Source organism: Eucalyptus grandis, chromosome 8 (assembly GCF_016545825.1).
Source record: "Eucalyptus grandis isolate ANBG69807.140 chromosome 8, ASM1654582v1, whole genome shotgun sequence".
In the NCBI taxonomy this organism is placed as follows: domain Eukaryota; kingdom Viridiplantae; phylum Streptophyta; class Magnoliopsida; order Myrtales; family Myrtaceae; genus Eucalyptus; species Eucalyptus grandis.
This window is the reverse complement of record NC_052619.1, coordinates 13,415,965-13,442,355: the sequence shown is the minus strand read 5'-3', so window position 1 is coordinate 13,442,355 and position 26,391 is coordinate 13,415,965. Positions and strand designations below refer to the sequence as shown.

Sequence of the window (26,391 nt, the reverse complement as noted above, 5' to 3'; positions counted from 1 at the left end):
GTCTCTTGATCGTCAATGGAAAAAAAAAAGAATAGCAAAAAATATATATTTTTGGTATTTTACTTTTGAACTAATGTTTGTTTAAATGGGTGAGGCACTCCTTATTTTTCAAATCAACCATAATGAATTTTAAAAATAAGGAGATCAATATATATGTCTTAAATGGTACAGGCTGTACTTTTTATTTTTTTTTTTTTTTTGAAAAGCCCAACTTTTTTCTCTTCTTTTGTCGCCACTCCACTGCCAAGCCCACTTCATGTGGTGATAGTCCCTCCATTTAAGGAGGTCGCCTGAGCACCAATCCGGCGTGACAGGGAGGTTACCTGGTTTCCCTTTAAGCACCTGTCAGTAGGAGAGTCTGGCAGCCAAAACTCCCTAGCTATTCACACTTTTTCATGTATCATGGGGACTCTCACCCCAGGGAGGTAAAAAAAAAAAAAAAAAAAAAATATTTTGGGGGCTTACTTTTGAACTAATGTTTGTTTAAATGGGTGACACTCCTTATTTTCAAATCAACCATAATGAATTTTAAAAATAAGGAGATCAATATATCTTTTTCTTCCCTGGTACACAGGCTGTACTTATTTATAGCCTTTTTTTTCAATGAAAAGCCCAACTCACTTTTTCCCTTCCCCTCTTTGTTGCCACCTCGACTGCCATTAGCCCACTTCGTGCCGCCAATCTCTCGGTCGCCAAATTCTTGAGGATTATCTGAGCCTACAATTCCGCCACCACCGTCTCGACTTTTCCCCCGCCCCGATAAGAATAGGAAGGGGTAGCACTGCCAATCGGCCTTCGCCATAAGCACCGGCGACCATCGGTCAAATAGGAATCTTATAGCTCAAAATTTTGCACGATCCCGAGCTCTAGTAGCGAGCAGCACTCTTAGCGATTCTCATCTTGTCAAGTGCCTGAACATGCTGTTCTCTTAATTGCAGCTTGACAATGGTCAATCAATTACATCTTTTTTGTCGAGATTGCAAAGGAAGAAATTGGGACTGTCATTGACGGAGTACGTAAATTGCTTTGCCTCGGCTTTTCACTCATCAAAACTCAAACATAGTGAAGAAATTGAAGTCCGAGTTTTCCGTTCTCTTTTTCCTCTCTTCACTAAAGTTTACACGGCTCCCTTGCTGCTTCCTCTGCCCGCCTTGTGTCTTCCTTCTGTCCTCGACCTCGACGCGAGCCTCGTGCGGTGGTGGGCGCCATCACCATGCGACCTCCGCTGGTATAGGACGGTTGTGGCTGGGCGTTCGTCGTACCTTGCCGGTGAAGGTGGGTAAGGGCGCCGCTGAGGAGAGATAACTCCCAACTTTTATTTATTTATTTTAAAAACATGCTTAAGTGGCTTATAAATGGATTATTTAACAATTTAATGGGTCTTAAATGATGGAAGAAAATATTTAAAAAAACCATTTTAAGAAAATGTAAAACCATGCATTAGACTTGTATTGGATGAAAGTGTTCCAGTAATATATATATATATATAATATAAAAAATAAGAAATAAGTTTTGTTAAATCGGGTTAAATATATAAGTAATTTTAATAATATGAGTAGGTCGGATATTCGTCGAGAAATATGTATTATGATTAAATGGGTAATAAATAAGTTGATGGATCAATTTGGGCTAGATTATTTATGACTCGGCCTAAACTCTATTTTTACTTGCTTGACAGGTAATAGCAATTGGTCAATAGAAAATCGAAACCAAAAAATTACTAAAGAAACAAAAAGGAGGAAAAGGGATGCCAGTCCGACATCGCTTCATCAAAAGGTTCAGGGCAAATTAGCTGTAGCAGGTAAAAGAAATTTCATGCACGCTAGCAAATGGCACTTCTTCCCTGAAGGCTAAGGAAGAACCTTCACATTGCACACTTTCATGTTTGCATCCAAGGATATAGCCTCCTGACGGCCGTAGCAAGTTTCAAGCATAAATATACAATCCTAAATGAGTCTGCAGATTTTATCTGATCTAATCCTACTTAATAAAGTTCAAAATGTAGCTAGCGAACTACTGATGATTTCGAAAGAATAATTGGAGTTTGTTCTTGGTATGGTGTCAATTGGCAAAGCTGATCAGGAGAGGCAATTCGGGTTTTCAGAATTGATTTACTAAGACTTAGTCTGCTCACATAATAAAAGAAGTAGCTTCCCACTAAATTTGACATTTGCCGAACATCTCAGAACTCATGATGACATCATGAAATTCAAGGTGATAGATATTGTCCCTATCCGGCTATGAAAAGTTTAAACAGTACGTAGAGCATGAAAACAATTGCCAATCGGAACTACAGACACCATCATCTCAACTCACGCAAATCAAGCTTCGACATGAAGGCAAGCAATCGCGGTATAATGAGCGAACGATTTGTTGCAAAGCAGTATCCAACACCCAAATGCCGATCCAAGCTGGTTGAAATATACCCCTCATCTTCTATTTGTACCGCCACAAGTACAATTCCTAAAACCCAAAGAAAAAGGGAAAAAGGTAGGAGATTTGCTCCAGGAACTCATCGAGGAAACCCAAGGGATCCGCCGAGGCTTGCGTCATTCCATATTCATCCATCGAAAAGAGGGGAAAACAATCGATGAGACTTTTTCAAATGGGATTTTTCGTTCCGGTACAGAGGGAGGCACGTTCTTTTGCGGCATGCGGGAATCAAATCACAGCCCAATTGTAAAAATGAGGAGGAGAATCGAAAAGCCACATTATTGAAAAACCCCGAAAGAGAATGCCAAATGATTTTTTGCGTTGTGGAGGTTGGGTTTGGGCCATGAAATTGTTGGGCATGAATGCCCCAAAAAAAACGACGGCGATGTTGTTGCTTTTTTGGATTAATGAAGGTTGGGCCATGAACAGCTCGGCCCTTAACAGTGCACCGAAACCCTTTTCCAATTGGGTCAATATCACAAAAATCACAAATCAGTATATCGGCACCACAGTTGCTGCAAAATGCAAACTAATTTCCGTGTTAGCAAAAATCCCAAACTTGGAGAACAGGATAAATCCGAGATGAGTGTGGAGGCGTCTGTGGAGTGAGAAGGAGGAATGAAATATGTATGCGTATGATTTTATCTATAAAAACCTTCACAAAATCTTTATAGCTGCATCAAATTCTAAGCGAAGTAACAAAGGTCAAACACATGACAAACATAATTGCATCTATTATTATTTCTTTCGTGCGGAAGAAAGGTGATATTATGACTACATGACAAAACAAAAACTTCGACGGCTCTTGCAACCTCGAGGCATGGACAATCAAACCAAATCCTAAAACAATAAGAACTTGAAGATACGATGAATAAGTTTGAGAGAACTTTTGATCCAATCTCTGTATCTATGTAGTTCATAGAGCCATTGTGGTCGGCTCTCCTCTCTTACAAGGGAATCGATATTCGAATTGCGTAAACTATAACGTGTTTTCTCTCTACTTCTCGCTTATTTTTCCGTTTACTTTGCTATTGTGATCAATTGTGCGATACTGTTTCCGCGGCATAAATTATGTTCTTTCATTGTTAGATAATTGACATGTTGAAGGATTTTGCCTTATGTGAAGATGGTTTTAATTTAAGTAGAGTAGTATTTTGGGTAGTGCATAGGATTAATCATTTATCATCTCTTATTATTTTATGAAAGATGATTCCGAACGGTTTAAAAAGTGAGCTAGTCAAGTTTTTCAGCTTTGTGTCTAGTTTATATATAATTACGGACCGTTGCACAGGCAGAAGTCTACACTTAGACGGTCAGCGTGCCCGATTTTAATCTCTTGCTCCCAGAGTTTTTTTTTTTTCTTATATTCTACAACATAGTTGAAAAAGCCCAAAAGAGAATGCCAAATGATTTCTGTCTCTTTTCGGAGTCTGCGGAGGTTGGGTTTGGGCCTTAAGATTGTTGGACATGAATGCCCAAAAAACACAGTGATGTTGCCTTTTCTAGATCAATGAAGGTTGGGCCATGAAGTCGTGGATGTCATCGCCTTCCTCATCAAAAGAAAGCGAAAGGTAGCTGAACAGCTTGGCCTCTAAAAGGGCACACAAACCCTTTTCCAATTGTGTTAATCCCACATAAATCACAAACTGATATATTAGTCGAGAGATGCCAAAAATATTAGCCCCGACCCAACTTTGTTTTCAGTTCGGGTGCTATACCATTTGGGCCGTGAGCACACACACATGCATCGGTACCATATTTAATACAAACTAATTTCCATGTCCCCAAAAGTTTCAAATTAGTAAGTTCGTAACGAATCTGCCCTCCATTTGCTCCTATCAACAACCGGGACAATTGATGTGTGACTTTGGTCCAAACATGAAAATTTGATACAAATGGGTCTTCGAAACGATGTTTTTAGGGAAGTTAAATCTGAAGAAGATGAAATGAGATCAGCAAATCTGTTAACTTTGCCTCGAGAGCCCCCTCCAGTTTCGGAAATCTACCAAGATTCCCAATTTCGTCCAATTTCGCCCTAAGTTTGGGGGTAGATTCGTATTGGATGCATTAATTCGGGATATTTTCGCCACACGAAAATTGGTTCACGATAATCGGGGTACGGATGGTGGGGTTCGAAATCTATGGCGGGGGTTTCTTCTCTTTATGGCCGGGTTTCTCTTTATAGTTCTGCACTTCGGTGGTAAGCAGAGGCGGCTTTGCGGGGTCCACACTTCGGTAGTAATAATTGGCGGCTTTACGGTTTTCCACAATTCGGGTACCACACGTGCCAAGCTTTTTATTTCTATTGGGCCGACGCCCACCGAAAAGAGATCCGTCGTTACATGATGGTCCTCAAAATTTGGACTGTCTTAACGGGAGAATAACACGAAAAATAAAAAACCGTTTTTTCCTAAAAAAATCTGATTCGTGCACTCTGAAAAAAAAGAAGAAGAAGGGCAACAAGGGACAAGACGCAAAAGTAGCTGGACCGCATTCGAGGCGACGCGGGAGCACGCCGAGTGGGGGGCCTACACGTCCCCCAATTGTGGTTCCCTCGGATGCAAGCCAGTATTTACTACTTTATCCTTTTCTTCATCCAATTCCAGTCTCGTATCCAAAAAAAAAAAAAAAAACAGTATCGCCCAGCTTTCGCTGTCTCAAATTGCAAGGCTTTCGACGTCTAAGCTTTCACGCAAATTGCCGCTAAATATTACATTAATGATTGTGCATTTTTCAGCTAGTGGCATGGGAAAATCCCCATTTTCACGAATTATATATTTATAGACAGAAAATGAGAAGGAGAATCGAGAAGCGCATTATAGAAAAGCCCAAAAGAGGATGCCAAATGATTTTTTGCCCTTTTTTAGGGTCTGTGCAGGTTGAGTTTGGGACGTGTAATTGTTGGACATGAATGCGCAAAAAAAACGACAATGAATGCTGCTTTTCCTGGACGAAGGTTGGGTCATGAAGTTGTGGATCTCATCTTATTCCCCCAGCGAAAGAAAGAGAAAGGGAGCTGAACAGACTGGCCCCTAACAGTGCACCCAAAACCCTTTTCCAATTAGGTAAATACAACAAAAATCACAAACCAGAATATCGGCATCACAATTACCACAAGTTAAGTTCCATGTCAGAAAAAAAATTCCAACCCCGATGCACCTGTAACAAATGTGCCCTCCATCATCTCCCATCAATAGCTTAGACAATCGATGTGGGACTTTGGTGATTCAACACATATGGATCTTTTTTTTTTTTTTTGTAACCCAGGGAACCCCGCACGTTGCTTCGCGGCGGAGTAAACCCTGGGGTGAACTGGGCCCCCACCGCTGGCCCAGCCACAGGTGAATCGTGCAGCTGTACATTGAAATACCCGGCACGCTGAGTTTCGAACTCCTCCCCATGACCCCCGGAAGGAGTAGGTACTAAGCTCTTAACCAGCGCGGCCACCGCGGGCGGTGGTAACACATATGGATCTTAAGAAAGCTAAATCCGAAGAAAATAAGATGAATTCTCTTGACATTTCATCCAGCTCATATCAGCCTCTAAAGGATTTAAATATTGAATAATTTTGCTCTAAAAGCCCCCTCATGTTATAGATATTTACGGACATTTGCAATCTTGTTCAAAGATTTTGGAATCGTAGCAAATGCATTAATTCAGGAATTTTTGTAATGTGAAAATTAATTTATAATAAATATGACATTAATGGACCGGTTTGTAATCTTTGGCGGGAGGGGAGAGGGGATGACCTTTTTGTACGGAACTCTAAAAGCATGACGTGGAGCCCCACCAAAATTTGCATGATTAAAGAAGACAAAAGGACAACCGTCGACAGTACAACGCAGACGCTAGCCAGGTATCCCCTACTTTTCTAAAGTCAAAGGCCGTTGATTTAAGAATTTTGGCTAGAAATCAATTTTTGAAAGAGAAATAAAATTTTTTATTTTTATTTCTAAATAAATTTCTAAGTAAAAATATCCATTTGATAATAACACAAAATTTCTACTCTAAAAATAAAAATTTGTTTGATAACGATATAAAATTCCTTCATTTCGGACACCAACAATGGTGGCGGCGGTGGCCGGTAGATGGCGGCGGTTGGCGATCGACGGACGGCGATGGCCGTGACCGATGAACGGCAGACGGCGGCAACGACCGGCAGACGGCGGATGGCAAATGGCGGACGGTGGAAGGGGAATAGCGGATGGCGGACGGCGCGACGCGAGCGTAGATGGGGGACGGTGACGACGGGCCGGCGAACGGCGACGGCGATCGACGGACAGCGAACAATGGACGGCAACCGACGGACGGCGAACGGCGGATGGCGGATGGCAAATGGCGAACGACGGTGACGGCAAAATGGCAACCGGCGAATGGTGGTTGGTGGTGATGGATGAATGACCGATTCATAGCAAGGACGAATGATGAGAATAATTTTTATTTATCATTTATGTTCCAGAAATAAAAAAGTAGAAAATTTTTACTTCGATTTCTATTCCAAACCTATTTCGGAACAAAAATCTATTTTAGAAATAGAAAAATAGAATAATTTTATCAAATGGATTTCTAATTCAAACAAGTCTAGAATAAAAAAATTATTTCGTAACAAAAATTGTAGTTTGTCATGCAACCCTTAGCTCTCTCCCTCTCTCTCATATATATATATATATATATATATATATATATAAGTTGATGGTCTAACTCCGCAGCCTCCCATGCATCTGTATGTGAAATCAGATATTCAAGGCCCCAAAAAAATAATAATAAGCCAATTATACCATGAAACTTCCTTTTTCTGTTTTTGGGCAATAGAATATTCACGAAAACTCGTATCAATGTATAAAAAAAGAATGAGATAACTGCAGAAGTCATCTTTCAATTTAATCATAATGCATTTCCCTAATCTTGAATGACCTATTTGCCATCGTGCACACCCGATATGTACACCCAAAACATGAAATCTACAGTTGAGGATGGAGTAGTCTAGAAAATAAAACCACAACTCGATAAATGTTGTGAGAGTGAGAGATGCAATGTGAAGTCCATCGTAAAAAGCGAAGTTGGTAATTGTAGGTTTTGAAAAGCTAGGGTTAAGTTAATTATGGTGTTTGTAATGTTCCCAATTTTTTTTTCAGTATAATTGATATCGTTCGAAATTGGATTGCCTGTCCTATATACAAATCACATACATAGGATTATTATTATTTATACCCTTGCACAAATCACAAATTCCTTCTATCTTTGGGGGTTAGATCTCCTCAATTAGCACGAGGTGTATCTTTTGGCCACACAAGGAAGGTCAAAGGTTTTATTACTATCAACAGTTTTGATCTTCTTTGATTTGTAATTACTTCCATTTTATTTGTTACTAGTATTGACAGGTATCAAATGACTTCACTTTTGTAATGAAATAGGTTCTTAAATTGAGTGGCTATCTAATATTTTTAACATCGTAATTGCTAGAATAGGGAAGTTCTTTAAGACGATGATCATAGATATATTTGACAGATAAAAACAAAGTTTACATGAAGTCGTTAGTGTAATAGTTGGACAAAATCTAATAGGAAACTTATACGAGCCAAAAACGCCAGATGTACTTAGCTGCTTTGTTAAAATGCAATTGGTTTACAAAGCAGCTAAGTACATCTGCTTTGTGTAGGAAAATATTAGATGACATGAAAATAATAATATTTGTTGGAAATACATTGAAGAAGATTATAAGATAAAAATAAATATATGAAGCATGCAACTACCGTCTTTAAGGGTAATTTCACATTTCGAAGTACGAAACTCGGTGCGTAAGACTTCAGCGTCTATCCTTCCAAGATATAACATATCTTCTTCTAGAAGCACTAAATATTAGAAGGAACATAACAATGTTATGTGAAGAACTCAGCAAGTATTTTCAAAGATTGTGGTTTGAAGTTTAATTTATATTTAAACAAGAGAAAGAGAGAGCCGTGAGGAAATCGTCATAAATCAATTGGTAATTAAAAAGATGGCCATTATAAAATAATGAAGAGTTTATGAAATAATAAATCAAAAGTTACAAAGCCGTTAGACGATTGTTATATGGCCATTAGAAAGCCATTATATGGTCGTAATAAAATCATTACAAAAATGATGACTATCATGACGGTTATAATTTCTAATAAATATTTCAATACTGCTGAATATCCAACAATCCTCCATATATTTCAAAAAGCTTTGAAAGGAAAAATAGAATAATGCTGGGTTATTGGAGAGTATTGCATCGGAACTGGTGCTTGTTAGGTTATGAACCAGCCCTAGAAAGAATGAAATATAATTCACACAATGGTGAAGCTTAAAACTTTTATGAATCAAGAATTTGTTTTTGTGAATTATAAGTTTCACTAATCACATTACACTCCCACAATGTCTATTGTCCAATGCGGTTTTGCGCTAAGAGGCCATGCGCGTGCTTGGTTTATTCATAAGTGCTCTAAAAATTATTGCCAACAATTCTCATAGCAGTAGCCCACTCCACACTAATATAGGAAAAATCATCAAGTGTATTCTGCAGTTTAATACACCATAAATAATGGCCATGGAATTCTATTAAAAGCTTAGCTCAACCTTTTTTTTCCTTGTAGTTTTGCACTATTCTCACCTTAGAAGGGATACAAAATTTTTAATGATGCACTAGATCAACAAATGATTTGTTGTTACACATATGAACCTAATTTATGAGATCACCAATCACATAAGTTGTGTTACCATCATTGTTAAATTTTTTCAATTGGCTTGTCTCATTCCTCTCGATGTATAGTGAGAGGATCGGCCAAAATCACTTCTGACTTAATATAATCAATCGATATATAAATCCTTTATTAATGAATTATTTTACCACATCATGTCTCAACTAGACATCTCTTTTTACCATTGAAAGTTCCATTCTTTGCAATGGCTATTGCGTTTTGGCAATCACAATATTTAGACATAGGTGTCATTTCATTTCCATAGGAACATATGCTAAGAAATATCTCAACTGCTCAGCCTCAATTTTAATATGAGTTTGAGAATTCTTCTTCCCAAGAACTTGAGTAGTTCTTTCAATCACCAAGATAAATATTTTCTTCTTCTTCCTTACTAGAGAGTAAGAGGATAAAGCATTATGTTTTTAACATAAATGGTAGCACTTGAGTCTACCTTCACTTCTTTTGCATTGGCCATCATATTGGCTTTGGGAAATGAACACAATAATTATGTCATCAAAATCATCCACTTCAATCAAGTCAACTTTTGGTTTAGCAGGATTGTTATTTCTCCCACAATTTCATTCGATTGCTTTTTATGTTATGACACTTCCATTAGGTGAACATATATTCATTAGTGGATTTTGTCTCATCTGAATCCAAGATCTAGTTAACATAGAAATCCACTATGTAAAATATCATAAACTTGACAATAGTCACCCTTTAACAAAGTATTTCACAAAAGATATCAAATCTTATTCAATATAGATCTACGTTGACTATAGGTGCAAATAAACAAATATAAATTTCATCTCCACGGAAAACAAAAAAAGGATGTTAAATTGCAAAGCTCAAGCAAGTCTTCAAGTACCCAATACATGTTGGCGCATAGCTCAAAGCAAGAGGGCTTAATTTCAAGAAAAATAATTATCACAATCGAAGCTTCAGTTCATGGTCATGAAGCAACTATATCAAAACACAAAAAGAGTTAGTATGCTCGTAAAATTACGACTCCCCCACATATAGGTTAAAAATAGAACTCCATATAATCTAATACAATTAGAGCCAGAGTAGGTGAAAAAAGGCACAATATGTCATTATCCCATCTACCATCTCAATTATCCATCGTCAAGCTAAAGATGCAAGGCCTCCTCGAGATACAACTATTAATTTTTCAAACACTAAAGCCGATAGACACTGTAAAAGAGCTAGAAAAAGATATAACTGACTTTTGAGATCACACAATTTTATCTTCACTATTCAAATGATTTTCTCTCTCAGCTTTATACAAGAAAAATACATAAGCCACCAACAACTCCATGAACACGCACAACACTGTTTGGCGAGTGAAATAAAGACACTAAGAGGATATGGAAAAATCTTGCCATGCTTGATAAACGTTCAATTAAAAAGAAAAAGAATAAGAATAACTTTGATATAGAGCCATTTCAAGATAACAACATAATTAATAGAAAACACGAGGAATTATGCAAAGTCAAGACCAATGTATCCATCCATGGCATGGTATGACTATATAGTCTTTTACATCTTCAACTATCGATTATGATAATGAAAAGACGTAAGTAAGAGCAACAGTGTATTTCTATGACAACACAATTCAAATGAAATACTTATTTAAGGAATTGTGAATTTGTTACAAGGCTCTTCAACGACCGCCTCTATCCAGCAAGATTTAATAAGAAAAATGTAATGTAAAATTGAATTTGATGTAAAAGGACAACATGTCACTTTAGCTCAAGTAATCGAATATTTGATTAACACCCGCTACTACATCTTAGTCATCAAACATATTGTAACGAACAAATATCAACTCAATATGGAAACACAAGATGGAAGGTAGCTAATTTAACTCTAGAAACTAGACAATGCACTGCAAAGCTCCCACGAAATGCTTCCGTGTGATTATTCTTTCACCTTCATTGTGTTGTACTCATTAACTCGATTTAACCCATTTACTTTCAAAAGGCACATACTAAAATATGAGATTTATAAGTCTACATAATCCAATCTAATCACCACCGATCCAAGCTTTATCCGATCCATTTGCATTTTAGTCAACTATATACAGACCCAGCAAGACCAAACCAACCCAACATCAATTGGACATCAAAATGTTTATAAACAGAACGCAATAGGAACTAACCGTCTATGAGTGGGTCAGTCATTACTGATTGGATTGTGAGCATGTGGTCTGAAGTACCCGAAAAGCAGAATAGCTAACTATTCAAAATACAATATGACCTAGGATACTCGGCTAGACAATACAGTAGAGATAATTCGGCAAATTTGAGTTTAATTGGATACAAAATGACCTGAGGGTCCGATGCCGATACTTGGCTTCAATCAGCAAGGTGAGACAATCCAGAATTAACTGTGGCTCACTTAATGGGTAAAGACTCTACCTGGCAGCGGTAAGATGATAACACGCACAACAATCATGATGCGGCTGTGCTATGGTTCACGTTCCTACGCCCTGACTTCATTTCCACGAACGCCATGAAGCTCTCTGGGTCCCTTTTTTTCTTATGAACAAAAACAGAACATATATCAAAAGACAAATCCGTAAGGAACCAAAATCAATTTTAAATTTAATTGAAGACTAAGCGACCTGGCTGGTGTGGCTCTCAGTTAATGGATTCATCATTTTCTGAGTGTCATGGAGCAGGATATACAACGATAGGGCTGAAGACGCCGCGGAAAATCCAATATAAAGCCGCCAGAGTCGTCGTTGCTGCACTGGAATTGCAATCAAAGGAGTGAATTGAGTCGCGGTTGATTAAGAAGAACCGCAATGACACTAGAACCGTGAGCCAACATCAAACTACCGGAGAAACTGGTGCGAGACGGCGGAGACTGAAGAATATTTATCCTTAAGATTGTTAGAAAATATTAGATGACATGAAAATAATATTTGTTGGAAATATATTGAAAAAGATTAGAAGATAAAAACAAATGTATGAGGTGTGCAAGCACTATCCTTACTAATAATTTTGCCCCTCGGAGTATGAAACTCGGTGCATAAGGCTTCAGTGGTTATCCTCCCAAAATACAATAGATCTTCTTCTGTACTCTGCACTGAATATTAGAAGGAACTGAACATATATGTGTATAACCCAACAAAAAGAAAAGGAAATATACGAGAACATAGTGCATCTTCAAAGATTGTAATTTGAAGTTTAATTTATATCTAAATAAGAGAGAGAGCATAAATCAATTGGTAATTAAAAGGATAACCATTAGAGTTTATGAAGTAATAAATCGACCGTTATACGGCTGTTAGAAAACTGTTATATGGCCATTACAAAATCGTTACAAAAATTATGACTTTCAGTACGTCATAATTTCTAATAAATATTTCAAAATTTCTGAAATATCCAACACTTTGAACTAGACCACTGTATCAAGATTGACCTTCCTCGGAAATTTGGCATCGTGCGAACAACCTAAAGTTGCAGCGCGACATGGCACCATTCTGCTACCCTTATACCAAATGAGCTCAACTTATCCGTAAACAAATTTTAAGGAGCCTCTGACTTTACTCTTACGAAGTTTTGTTTTGTTTTTTTTTTTTATCGGTAATATTCTACTCGTACTCTAACACTCACTTTTAGATTTTTGTCCCCACCCCATTCCCCTGAGAAGGTGGGGATTCGAACTCCCCACCTCCCCATTTCACGTTGGAAGAGTGGCCACTAAGGCAAACCCCAGTGATTTACTCTTCTGAAGTTTACTATGTGAGCATATCTTATGGATTCTTATATATATTTAGGATATTCTAAAATTATCTTTTTATATTCTCTAGGATTGTTTTTCTAGAATGTACTTTCCTAAATTAGGCTTCATTGTACTCATTTATTCTGGCATTGTGCCTTGATACAAAACATATAGCTTTTTCCTCTCTATCATACTACATGGGAAAAATTATAAAAAAAAAATCGTAAACATATTGTACTTGTGTCATTTCAGTTTTAAACATTTTAATTATGCCAATCTAGTTATAAAATTTTGCATATTTTGCTAATGGAATCTATCTGTACAATTAAGCTATAAATTGTTGACATTGACAATGCTTGTCCTACACGACATATCTGGCACTCATTGGTTTTGGGCAATGGCCTCGAGGTCTTGTAGGATTGGGGCTTCGACACTCGTCTAGACCCTTGGCCACCTAAGCATTAGGTCTACTCCTCGTCCCCATATCCCATACTTAGACCATGTTACCGAGTGTCTCAATGACCGGTGAATTTGACAAATAAAATTTTCTTGAGTAATTACCTGATGTTTATCATCGAACGAAATCCTTGCATTTTGTAGTCCGGATAGGATAACTTATTATCCCAACCCTATGTATCGAGACGTTATTTCATCTAGATCATGATGACCAAACGCAAGCTCAGAGTTTAGATGTTTGGTTTCACGTAACTTTTTTTATTTTTTTACTTTTTGGTCGGTGGGTTCACATTGCTTTTAATTGCATTATTGCCAATAATTGTTGCCTAAAGTTAATCCGAACCGCGGAAAATGCCGATGGCACTAAAATATTCTTTCGACCGTAAGCAGCGGGTGGAAGTGGGTGGAATCCTCGTCAGCGCATAGTCAGATCCCATCCCCGCGCGCGCGCGCTCACACACACACTCTCTCTCTCTCTCTCTCTTTCTGGGACACTTTTGGTTTTGTTGACAATCTGTCTCCCTCCTTTTCTCTCTTTGACACTTCTGGTTTTGACGAACGAAAATATCTTGACCGTGCCAATAGCGCCGGTGTATCATGTAATAGAACAGTGACGTCTGTGGGTCTCCGTCCCGGATTAAAATGCTCCTTATTTTTTTTTACGCTCCGAGTACAAAAATGTCTGGTCTTTGGATTCATAATCCCACCGTCGTTTTCCTGTTCGGGGAAATTGCACCTTTCCCATGGGTCTCGCCGCAAGACAATGTCATGCACATTAAGATTAAATGAAAAGGGGGAAGAAGAAGGCCTAGGGAAAATTTTAGCTGTCCCCAATCTCTCTCCCGTTCTTGCCTCTCCTCAATTATTATGTCAATTTAACTGCTTCGACCTGAAATATGCACATCCCAGTAAAACTAAAAGGATAGAGAAATCGATTATTGAAATTAGTTTGACCCCATGATTAGAAATTAGAATTTCAGATTTGGGTATTATGAAGATTGCTAAATGTGGAGTAAATGTTTTCTTTAAATATTATATCTATGTAATGGAAGCAAATCCAGGGGCTACTTCCGGCAAGAGCAAAACAGAACCACGCCTCTCCTCGCACTGTACCGCCTGGGAAAATTAAAAATAAAAATTTAGCCAATGAGACAGAGGAATTACGAATCCAAAGACCGGACATTGCTTGATTGCGGCAGCAGATGTGTAGTGCCATCTTTCCCGAAAGCTACGAAATGAACGCGTGGTTACCTTCTTGTTCCAAATGACAAGAACATTACGCTCTCTCTTTGTTTTTGTCATTCCAGTTTGGACGGTGATCGTCAAGTGACGTGGTGGAAGGAAAGCGGTCGAGCGGGGGCCCCCTCGAGTTTTTATTTTTTTTTTTTATTTTTATATTGAGTATGGATTTTGCATGTTCCGATGTCGGGAGGAATATGGATTTTGCATGTTCCGATGTCGGCAGGATTATCATGGTGGCACCCACCTTTTCCATTAGCGGGATACCCTTCCGTACGACACTGAAGCTTTTCTCGGCCCCTTTCATTTCTTCTTTTTTTGAAGGAAAGTAAACTTTCTTCTTTTTTTGAAGGAAAGGAAATTCCATAGACCTTCAAGGTTATCCATACCCCCTTTCCCACTTTTTTTTTTTTTGAAGGAAAAGAAATTCCACAGTCCTGCGTCATCCAACCATTCGCCAATCCTACGACGCAGACTCTCTCTCTCTCTCTCTCTCAATTTTCTTTGCCGGACATCCAGAGACTGAGAGACCAACCGAGCAAACGAAGGTGCTGATCTGTGGAGACAACGCTGATCTATACGGGGCCTCAAGTTCTGACAGCTCATCACTTGTGAATTTCATAGCGGGTCAGGCGCCAGGCCCATGGGAATTGCAGGTTACCTTGAGGAATGCAAAGATATGCTTGTCTAGTCCAATTCTATTAAACTGGTCTATAGCCCACGCAAATCAAATTAAGTGGCGGATTGAATGGCCAAATTTCATCGTAAGAAAGTCCTACCACATTATTGGCTCGTAGAACCACCTTTATCTTTATGGGATCTTTTATGTTCAGAAACCCCACAACTTATGTTATCTTTGCTAGTTAATGAATGAGACATTTTGCTTTTCGAATAGGAAAAACTGAGTAAATGACAAATCTCATATGATTCTTACTATAATCTAACAAGCATATGAAACATCTAGTTAAATCAATTAGCAGAAGTATGCAAGGGGATTGGAGCAAGCTACCACAAGACAAAGATTTTCTTTTTTACTGATAAATCGATGTCCTACTTTTGAAATACTAACTTTGAATGGACAATCAATGGATCCGCAATGACGAATATACTTTTGAAGTGTTGTTTGTGCTTTAGGTACCATGTCTAGACAATTAACCAAACTTTTCTTGTTGTGTATGCAACATTAGACTTTAGAGTAGTGATATACATTAAGATTGATATGCTAATTTGATATATTTTAGTAGCGTGATAGCTTGGAAATGGCCCTTCAACTATTCAATAATAGATAAAAGGCTATCACGTCATTTAGCATAAGTACCTATTCCGTAGACTTTGAAGAAGAAGCGAGCCCTTTATCGAGGGATCGGAGCTAAAATAGAACATAGGGAAGTGAAAATCAAGCGTAACCATTTATTGAGAGATTGGAGCACAACACTTGAAGAGATCAAGTGAAATACTGTCTGTAGATTGAAGCACTTAAATGGTGCACACCAATAAAACATAAGAAAATAATATTTATATGTGAATGCGGAGACCAACTTGTTTTGCGCACATCAACGAAAAGAAAGGACATCCACTTAAAACATCCAAATTCAGTCGAAGTTGGAAGTTCTCCTTTTAATTCTCCTTGGCCAACTTTAACATGGAGAACTAATTTGCACGCCGCATTTTCCTTTTATTCTTTTCTTTTAATTTCCGAAACAAAAGAAAATTCATCTGCCTCACTTTATCTTTTAGCCCCTCCACTCCCCTTCCCACGAATGAAATTATCTCTTCCCCTACTTCCACTTCCCTTTCCTTCTAGTGCCTTCCCTGCAAGATATTCCCTCGCCGTCCGATCCGCACGGCCGTCGCTCTCGCTGTGGAGAAGTCGCGTCTCGAGATTACAAAAAGGAAAATTCCCTCCATTTCTCTTTTCTCTTTAGAGAAAATTTCGCTTTATTTTCAACCCCCTTAAAGACCTCTCGGTCTCTCTTTTCTCTTTCGAGGGAATCATCATGATTAGAACTTGGACCACGATTGTTCGAACAGGATTTATTAATGCTTTAAGTCATGTAAATTGAGTATTCAACTCTTTATTTTGATAATTATATTCATTTTGTTCATTGGTGAATATTTTTATTCAAAATTGCAAGTGCAAAAAATGTTTAATCATAGAGTTGTTGTTAATAGAAATCTAACATTCATTTTGTCTTATAATAAAGATGTTAAAGTTTTTCTTTCTAAATTCTAAGTAAAGATATTTTATGGTGATGTTTCTAATAAGTACCTTTTTCAATTTTTTTATTTCATTTATCTTTTTATTTATTAAATTCCACTTGGTGGGACCCACTAACTGGTGATAGGGGCAGCACCGTCATTCTCGAAAGAGTAACGGTGCCGTCGCCTTCTCATTTCCCTTTTATATACACCCTCGCACGGCGTTCCCCTCTGCAAACCAAAAAACCGTCATGGCCACTTGGCCAGCAGCTCCCCAGCTCTCTCTCTAACTTTCTCTCTCTAGCTTCCTCTCTCTTGAGTCCGCGAACTCGACCGCCTTCGCATTGACGTCTATGGCGCTGTCCCGGGCCTACGTGACTTTCCTGGCCGGCCACAGGGACGACGTCGAGGGAGTGGTCGGGCTGGCCAAGGGGCTGCGGAAGGCGAGGTCCGCGTACCCGCTGGTGGTCGCCGTCCTAGCCGTGCCCGAGGAGAACCGGAAAATCCTGGAGGAGCAGGGGTGCGTGGTGCGGGAGATCCAGCCCGTGTACCCGTTTGAGAACCTGACCCAATTCGCCACGACATACTACGTCGTCAACTACTCCAAGCTCCGTATTTGGGAGGTAAAAGGACTGAATCATTTCGGAATTCTCCTATTATTGATTGAAAAGTGACCCACCCGTTAATTCAAGATCTTCATTTCATAAATTAATTTCGTAATCAAGTCACCTTTTATACTCTTATGATGTTTTAACGTGGGTGCGCTAAATTGTTTATGCTACGCAGTTTGTGGATTACCGAACGATGGTATTCCTGGAAAGCAACATGCAGGTGTTCCACAACATTGACGACCTCTTCAACAAGCCGGCTGGCTTTCTCTATGCAGTGCCAGAATGCTTCTGCGAGAAGACGTGGAGCCACACCTCCCAGCACGATCGTGGTTACTGCCAGTGCCAGCATAGGCCCAACGGGGACCAGATGGACCCGCCCCCATCCTACTTCAATGACAGCATGTTCGTGTTTGAGCCCAACATCACCATCTACAACAGACTCTTCAACATTCTTCAAAACACCCTTCCCTCTCCAGTCGCCATGCAGGTATATTATATGTTACACCCCGCACCATTTCAATGCTTCATGGTGGCCTGGCACGTCACTCATTGTATTGAATTTGGCAATTTGTAGGAGTGCTTGAACACGCACTTCAGGGACATATACGCGCCTCTCTCTCTTGAGCACAACCTTGCCCTCTCCATGCTATGGCGTCACCCGGAGAAGGTGAACCTCGAGACGGTGAAGGTCGTCCACTATTGCGAGGCGGTGAGTGATCGACACATGTGCAGTTGCCCACTTCCTTACCCAATTCATTTACATCGTGTAATTACAGACACACCTGTTAAGGATGATAGATTGGTGATACTTAGAATCTCATTTTTCAGGGTACGAAGCCATGGAGGTACACTCGGCAAGAGGAGACAAACAACATGCAGGGAGGGAGCATCGATATGCACGTCAAACAACTGTGCAAACTCGTGGTTCAAAAGGAGATCGATACTCTCGTCAACAGATGGACGGGTATCTACGAGGACGAGTCTCTCGACTACAAGAACTGGATGGGGTGGCTGATGACGGGCCTGGCCCTGGTCAGTTGTCAAATGAACCGGTGGCAGACTAATTAGGGTGAGGGAAAATCTCATGTTTTAAGGTAGGTACTGTCAACGTAGAAAATGAAATAATATGTCCTTTCAAGGAGTGCGGCTTGAGGCTTATGCCGTTTTCCTCATCATCTTCCCGTTTCTTCCCCATCTTCTCTCATCGAATCGTGGATTTCCTCGTAATAGCGACATTTATCATGTGAATTTACATGTATAAATCACTATTCCGTGAAAGTAAAAAAAAAAAAAAATAAAAAGCATCAATTACATGATTTAGATTAGATGAAAAATAAAAACCTAGATTCTATTCAGACATACCTCGGCCTTCTATATGTATAAAGGCCCCTGGTATTCTAAAGTTATAAAATTGCACTTGCTGAAACCAGTTCAATTAGATACGATAGGCCATATTTTTTCCTCTCTCATGGATCAATCTAGTTGATCTTAGGCTGACTAGTATTCTTTTTGTTTTTCTTTTCTGTTTATATTGCTTTCTAAGTTCTATCTCGTTGGCTTATGTAACATGAAGACCCCCATATTTTATACTCAGAATGGAGGCTAAGAAAAAGGTCGTGCGTTCTATCCAATGTTGACGGAGCAATGCCATCACTCGCCTTCTGCGAAGCTTCACGAATCTCGTCTTGCTACGATCTCTCTCTTGCTATGTCCCTTATATGGACACATATTTTGATGTGTAAGAAGCACCTGATGTTCTGAGCCCGTGCATATTAACGAATGCTTTAAAGGCACTAATTCAACGAGTTTCGCTTGTTAAAATTTTCATTTCACGCGCGACCTCACAGGAAATTACTAGCAATGCTTGATAGATGTTGTAGGGGCCTCAGCACCCAAGGTAATTGACAGCACTCCTTAAGATAATGATTGAGCCCCGCTCAAGCATGACGGTACGGTCGGGTCGGGTCAGGTCGTCTTGCAATTCAAAATTTTGCCTTCTAACTAATAAAGGCCTTTGGATTCCGAGGACTCGTCAGTGGGTGCACCAAACAATCTCCATCAGGCACGTGAAGATTCAGAAGGACGTAAAGGAAACGCCTCCCCCTACCACTCTCACCAAACCACATGAACGGGCGTGACCATTTGTTGGGATGGCGAAATGTGTTTGTTTTATGATTGCATTTTCTCTTTGGTTTGGCTTCATCATCTCCTCTTTTCTCCCCTTCATTTCTCATATGACCACAGATTTCCACGTAATAGTGACTTGCGTCATGTGAATTTACATGTATAAATTGATATGCCATGAGAGCAAAAGGATATCAAGAAGCATTATTTACATGATTTAGATAGAACGAAAAATAGAAATGATTAAAGTTTACTCAGATATATCATGGCATTCTATATGTATAAAGCGCCCCAGTATTCGAAAGGTATAAAACTGCACTTGCCAAAAACCAATTTGGTTAGATTCGATAGGTCATATTTCCCGTTTCCATAAATACGATCTCGTCCATCTTAAGCGGACAAGTATTCTTTGGATTTTTCTTTTTGGCTGTTTATATCGCTTTCTAAGTTCTGACTCGGCTTACGTAATATGGGGAACCCCCTTTTTAAAATCAGAATTGGCTAAGATTAAGGTCGTGCAGCACGTTTTATCCCACGTTTCGGCTCAAGAATGCTAAGCATATTAAAAACTTGCTAATGATTAAAGCATTGCCTTTGGATTTAGATACCTTGCTTCTGTTTTTTTATCGATCTTTCATGCTCAGACGGACTATTGCCTTTTGGAGGTTATTTTGGCAGCCACGGTGTAATCCAATTGCCAGCAGGTCCGATATCTAAAAAGTGGATGAAGAATCTCTATCCCACACCTCGACCACGTCGTGATGCCTGATCAACTTTCGGACTTTGAAGCATGTAATAAGGCATGCGCTAACGATAGAGATGGACCAAGACATGATTGAGATGGACCAAGATAAAACAATCACAGGTAAGCACCGTACGAAATAGAGGGAACCATGTCCCTAAAAACTGATCTGCTAACAAGTATCCCCGAAATTGACAAAGCAATGCCATCACTTGGCTCCTGGGAAGCTTCATGAATCTGTGTCTTGCTATGTCCCTTATATGGACACATATCTTGATGTGCAAGAAGCACCTGATGTTCCATGCGTGTGGATATTAACAAGTGCTTTAAAGACACTAATTCAACTCAGTTTCGCTTGCTATATTTTCATTTCAAGTGCGATATTACAGGACATTATTAGCAATGCTTGATTGATGCCGTAGGGCCCTAGGCACCCAAGGTAATTGACAGAACTCCTTCGGACAAGGCACTACGTAAGAAGCCAGTTATTCGGATCCATTTCTTTGTCTTGAACCGTCTAATCAACCTAATCAACCATGGTCCCATGACTCAGAGACACGACTGGAGTTGACTGTAAACTCTTCAAACATGGTAAAAATTTCAGAAACTTCTACTGGGATTGAGTCGGGTAACGGATGCTAAGTAAAGCTTCCCTGAAGGATCCACAACCTGCAAATGTTCGGAAGTCGAGAACATGTCGGTCTGGCCTCCGCTCATCCTCTCGCCCTTGTCTCCACGCTCACCTGAACATCAGCTTTATTAGGGTGTTTCTTGAACAAGTGGATAGCATATGTTCTTCATTAAGTCGCTAGGCAATCGAAATATTACCTGTGTGAACTCTTATCACATCTGAGATGGGCACCACCGCAAGGTCCAGCAAAAGACGGTTCTCTTTAAATAAGAATGCTATAATCGTCAAACACCTCTCCACATTACTAGATAGTTTCACTAAATAAAACGATGTGACCCGTTGATATATAGCAAGTACTTATACAATATGAAGAAGTACGACCGGAGAACATCAACCCCCTTAGAAACTAATTATATGGTAAAATCGATCAATCAACAGAAAACCAACACCAAAAGATTCCTAGAGAGGACCTCAAGATGCGGGTCGAGAAAATGTGGGACTTCGCCGTTAAATAGGACATCAAGATGCAGGTAAATAGATGGCGGGACATCTACCGGGACGAGTCTCTGGATTACAAGAATTGGATATGGCGGCCAAGGAAGAGGCCCATCGGATTATAGGAAGCCTCGCCTCTGGTCCTAACAAGAGATCGGCCGAGTAACTTACACATTGCTAGTGTAAAAGTGCCTGTCTAGGCTGGCAATGAATAATCTCCCGTTCAAGAGGAAGAGGTCTTGCGAGTAAGTCTCTTCGAATGAATGGTAAAATATATAAGTTTGGCTTGAGGACAGTTAACGTCATTTTTCCTATCCTTCGCCATGTCCCTGTGGTCCATCGTGACCATTTTTCTGAACAGCGAAATGTGTTGTCATACTATAGCGTTTTTACTCTGGTTCGGCCTCATCATCTCCTGTTTTCTTCCCCTTTTCTCATAGAATCACAGATTTCCTCGTGATAGTTACTTTTAGCATGTGAATTTACGTGAATAAATTGATACGCCATGGGTAAAAAAATAAAAATAAATGGAAAAGCATCGATTACATGATTTAGAATGAATAAAAAATAAAAACAAGAGTGTCTAGTCGTATATACCTTGGCGTTCCACATGTATAAAGCGCACCAATATTCTAAAGGTATAAAACCACTTGCCAAAACCAGTTAGACCCGATAGGTCATATTCTTTTGATTTTTTTGGTCTCTTTATGTCGCTTTCTAAGTTCTATCTCGGCTTATATAATATGGGGATCCCCATTTTTTAAACTCAGAATAGGCTAAGAGTGAGGTTGTGCAACACATTCTATACATTGTTTCGGCTTAAGAATGCTACGCATATTAAAAACGTGCTAATGCTTAAAGCGTTGCCTTTGGATTTAGATATCTTGCTCCCCCACCCTTTTTTTTTTATCGATCTTTCATGATTAGACTCATAATCGCCTTTTGTAAGTCGTTTTGATAGCCATGGTGCAATCAAATTGCAAGCAAGTACGATATCTAAATCGTAGATGAAGAACCTCCATCCCGACCCCAAGCATGCAGAACCTCTATCTCGTACCTTGACCCCATGCATGTAAACAAGGCATGCGCTAACAATTGAGATGGAGCAACATGACACTCACCCACAAGCACCGTATGATACGGGATAGGGGGACCATGTCCCTAAAGACTGATCCCCTAACAAGCATCCGTGAAGTTGACAGAGCAATGCCATCACTTGGCTCCTGTGAAGCTTCATGAATCTGCGTCTTGCTACAATCTGCCTTGCTACGTCCCTCATATGGACACATATCTTGATGTGTAAGAAACACCTGATGTTATGTGAGAGCGCATATTAACGAGTGCTTTAAAGACAATAATCCAACTGAGTTTCGCTTGCTAAATTTTCATTTCACGAGCGACATTACAGGACATTATTAGCAATCCTTAATTGATGCCGTAGGGCCCTCGGCACCCAAGGTAAATGACAGCACTCCTTCAGACTCGGCACTACATAAGAAGCCAGTTTTTCGGATCCATTTTTTCCCCTTGGACCGTCAAATCAACCTACTCAACCATGGTCCCACGACTCAGAGACATGACTGATGTTGACTGTAAACTCTTCAAACACAGTTCAAACTTTCGGAAACTTTCGCAAGGAGAGAGTCAGGTAACAGATGCTAACTAGAGCTTCGCTGAAGGATTGACAACCTGTAGATGTTAGGAAGTCGAGAACATGTCGGCCCGGCCTCCGCTCATCCTCTCGCCCTCATCTCCACGCTCACCTGAACATCAGCTTTATTAGGGTGTTTCTAGAACAAGTGGATAGCATATGTTCTTCATTAATTCGCTAGGCAATTGAAATATTACCTGTGCGAACTCTTATTACATCTGAGATGGGCACCACTGCAAAGTCAAGCAAAAGACGGTTTTCTTTAATTAAATATGCTATAATCGTCAGACATCTCTACATGACTACATACTTTCACTAACCAAAATGATGTAACCTATTGATGTATAGCAATTACTTAAACAATATGAAGAAGTACGATCGAAGAATATCAACCCCTTTAGAAGCTACTCATGTTGTAACAGCGATCAATCAACAGAAATCCGACACCAACAAATTCCTAGAGAAACCAATACAACTGACATGCACATTAGCAAAACCAATACAACTTCATTAAAAGGTATGGTGCAAATTAGCAATAGCAAGGTAAACCTCTGACATGCACATTAGCAAAACTGCTTCCCAAAAGGCAAAGAAAGGATTTTAATGCTGCCCACCTTTATGTTTGTATCCGTGCATACAACCTCCTGATCAACATAGCTAAAAACAAATCCTAAAGAGTTTGCAGATTTAACCCGATCTCACCCTATTTTATAAAGTTCCACATGTACCCAGTGAACTACTGATGATTTTGAAAAGACAATTGGAGTTTGTTCTTAGTATGGTGTCATTTGGCAAAACTAATTGGGGAAGCGCAGATTTTCCAAATTCCTGTATCACAATGTAACATCATAACCATATTTATAGGTGCCAACAAACTTCCGCAAACAGTGGCACTATTATGTGAGCATGCCTTTCTCTTAACTTGATGAAGATAAAGAAAAATAAATAAATCTTCAGAATGAAATTATTACAACTTAATTTGCTCATGTAATAAGAGAACTAGCTTCCCACTAAATTTGACATTTGCTGAAAATTCGAAACTTAGATGAGATCAAGAATTCAGTATAAAAGATTTTCTCCATCAGTCGAAATGCTGGTATAGGTATGTAATCACACTGACTCCATGTTCTCTTAACTGTGCAGATATCATGGATGTATCATATAATAAAATGGCGACATCTATGGGTCACCACCCAAAAAGATTACGGGAATGATAAGAATAGCCAAAGCACAGAGGGATCAATGCAAGACAATTAATGCATATTAGATAGACGAATGGGAAGGCCTACAGAAAATTTTGCCATCACCAATCTCTCCCGTTCTTGCCTCCTCAATTATTTTGTCAATTACTGCTTCGACCTAAGGAAGAGTAAATCATGTAACTGATGAGATCACATCACTAGAAACCAAAGTTATTTCAGCATACTGAGAAAAATGCAAACTATACACATCCTGGGAAAACAAGTCAAAAAGCATCTTAATGGCTGGTAATATGATACCTGCTCCCTGCTCACTACAATCTCCATCTTGACTTTAGCAAGAAACTTGTCTTCAGAAAATTCAGAGCCTGTGCAATGGAACCAGCAAAGATATAACAGTTGAAAACATAATTCAATGACGCATTTAATCCTCTATCCAAAGCACAGATATATGGCCTGCATTTTTTTGCTAAACATAGTATACTTTAAAAAGAAAAGAAAGGTTTAGTATTTAACAGCACAAAAAGCTCACCAGCCTGCCTTTCTGTAGAGCCTCCCTGAGAACCAAAACCCCGAACATCTGAAACAGTGACACCTCGAATACCCATCTTAAGCAGAGCCTAGAATCCCAGACAGACAATCGATTAGGCACAACCATTGTACCATGAACAATTAAAGCTCCTCACTTCAAGGACAAACAGCCAACATTATCATCTTCCGATCCATTTCAACACATGTTTGCTCCGCCACGGACCTTCATTGAAGCTTTTTGTGTGGAAGGCCCCTGGATAATACTATTTCCAGAATCAACACTTCTCTATTAACCAAACTATCAAGAAACCTTCACCCTTTCACGAGTTCTTAATACAGAATGTATTTTTTTTCCTTAAAGAGTTCCCCCGATTAATACAACCTTTTCACGAGCAGGCAGTGATGTTTCAAGGTACTCAAAAGTCAAGCAACGACCATCAAATGACGATTGCCCCTACCAGCTAAAAAGGTTCAGAGAGTTCAAATCACACAGCGCATGAAAAGAATTGCCAATCGAAACTACCAACACCATCTCATGCAAATCAAGCTTCAATCCAAAGGCATGCAACCGAAGTATACTGATCTAACAACGAAGCAGCATCCAAATGCCGATCCAGGCGGGCTCCCCATCTTCTATCTATGCTGCCACAAGTACAATTTCCGAAACCCAAAGAAAGAGGACAAAGGTGGGAAATTTGCTCCAACGACTTACCGAGGAAACCTGAGGGATACGCCAAGGCCTGTGTCATTCCAAATTCATCCATCAAAAAGAAGGAAAAAAAAGATCAACGAAACTCCTTTCAATGGGACTTTCTGTTCAAGTACAGAGGAAAGCACGTTCCTTTTTGCAGCATGCAAGAATTCAATCGAAACCCAGCTTTGAAAACGAGAAGGCGAACCCAGAAGCACACCTGAGAATCGCTTCTACTTTGTAGAATTTGGCATCCGGAAAATACTCTGGCGAACAGAGAAAGTAACACATAAACCCACCAAACCGACAAGAAGCCCCGACCAAAATCTCGGAGTTCCCTAACGACGAAACGAATCGAAACCCATTTTCCGGTACCAACCTGGGGTGCTGCTCTCGGCTCTGACAACGGGAAGAGCCGAAGCGTTTCTGGCGCCATGAAGCTTCCCCCCACCGAGCCGGCGGACCCGGGAACCACCGAATTTGAGGAGGGGAGAGCTCGAGGCCCCGAAGGCGAGCTCTTTGAGCTGGCGATCGCGAGCTGGGAGTGCCGCTGGTCTCGCCATTGCATTCGCGCACGCCATGGCTGCAGCTCGACTTTGCTCGTGAAGGTAGCGGGCTAGAGACCGAGTTCGGTGGGAGGCGAGCGAGCCAAAGCTCGTTGCTGACTCAATAAGAAGAAGCTGCGACTCGAGCGAGTTCGTGACTCAGTGGATCGACTGAGATCCTCCTCTTTTTTTTTTTTTTTTTGACTGAGATCCTCCTTGAAAACTTGAATTTTCTTGTATATTAATTTCTCAAACATCACCTCGTATTCCCTTTTTTTTTTGGGGTCAGAATCGTATTTCCATTCAACTAGTTGAAGTACTTTAAAAATGAAAATTGCAAAGGGCCTTCCGTCGAGTTGTTTCATCAAGAAAGAAATTATGGGACTACAAATT

At 39.7% G+C, this 26,391-nt stretch overlaps 2 protein-coding genes across 2 annotated transcripts; one reads left to right on the top strand and one right to left on the bottom strand.

Moving 5' to 3' along the window:
• The first annotated feature begins 17,038 nt into the window (after window positions 1-17,038).
• LOC104416345 (galactinol synthase 2-like) lies at window positions 17,039-18,558 on the top strand. The gene is made up of 4 exons (XM_010027747.3): window positions 17,039-17,401; window positions 17,565-17,876; window positions 17,964-18,098; window positions 18,218-18,558. The coding sequence occupies exons 1-4, from the start codon at window positions 17,132-17,134 to the stop codon at window positions 18,455-18,457; spliced, it is 957 nt and encodes a 318-aa protein (XP_010026049.1). The 5' UTR covers window positions 17,039-17,131; the 3' UTR covers window positions 18,458-18,558.
• A 4,121-nt stretch (window positions 18,559-22,679) lies between these two features.
• Window positions 22,680-26,173, bottom strand: LOC104416344 (nitrogen regulatory protein P-II homolog). The gene is made up of 8 exons (XM_039301005.1): window positions 25,833-26,173; window positions 25,674-25,719; window positions 25,475-25,502; window positions 24,764-24,851; window positions 24,532-24,599; window positions 24,322-24,391; window positions 23,230-23,265; window positions 22,680-23,144 (listed from the first exon to the last, which is right to left on the bottom strand). The coding sequence occupies exons 1-8, from the start codon at window positions 26,032-26,034 to the stop codon at window positions 23,080-23,082; spliced, it is 603 nt and encodes a 200-aa protein (XP_039156939.1). The 5' UTR covers window positions 26,035-26,173; the 3' UTR covers window positions 22,680-23,079.
• Window positions 26,174-26,391: the final 218 nt, after the last annotated feature.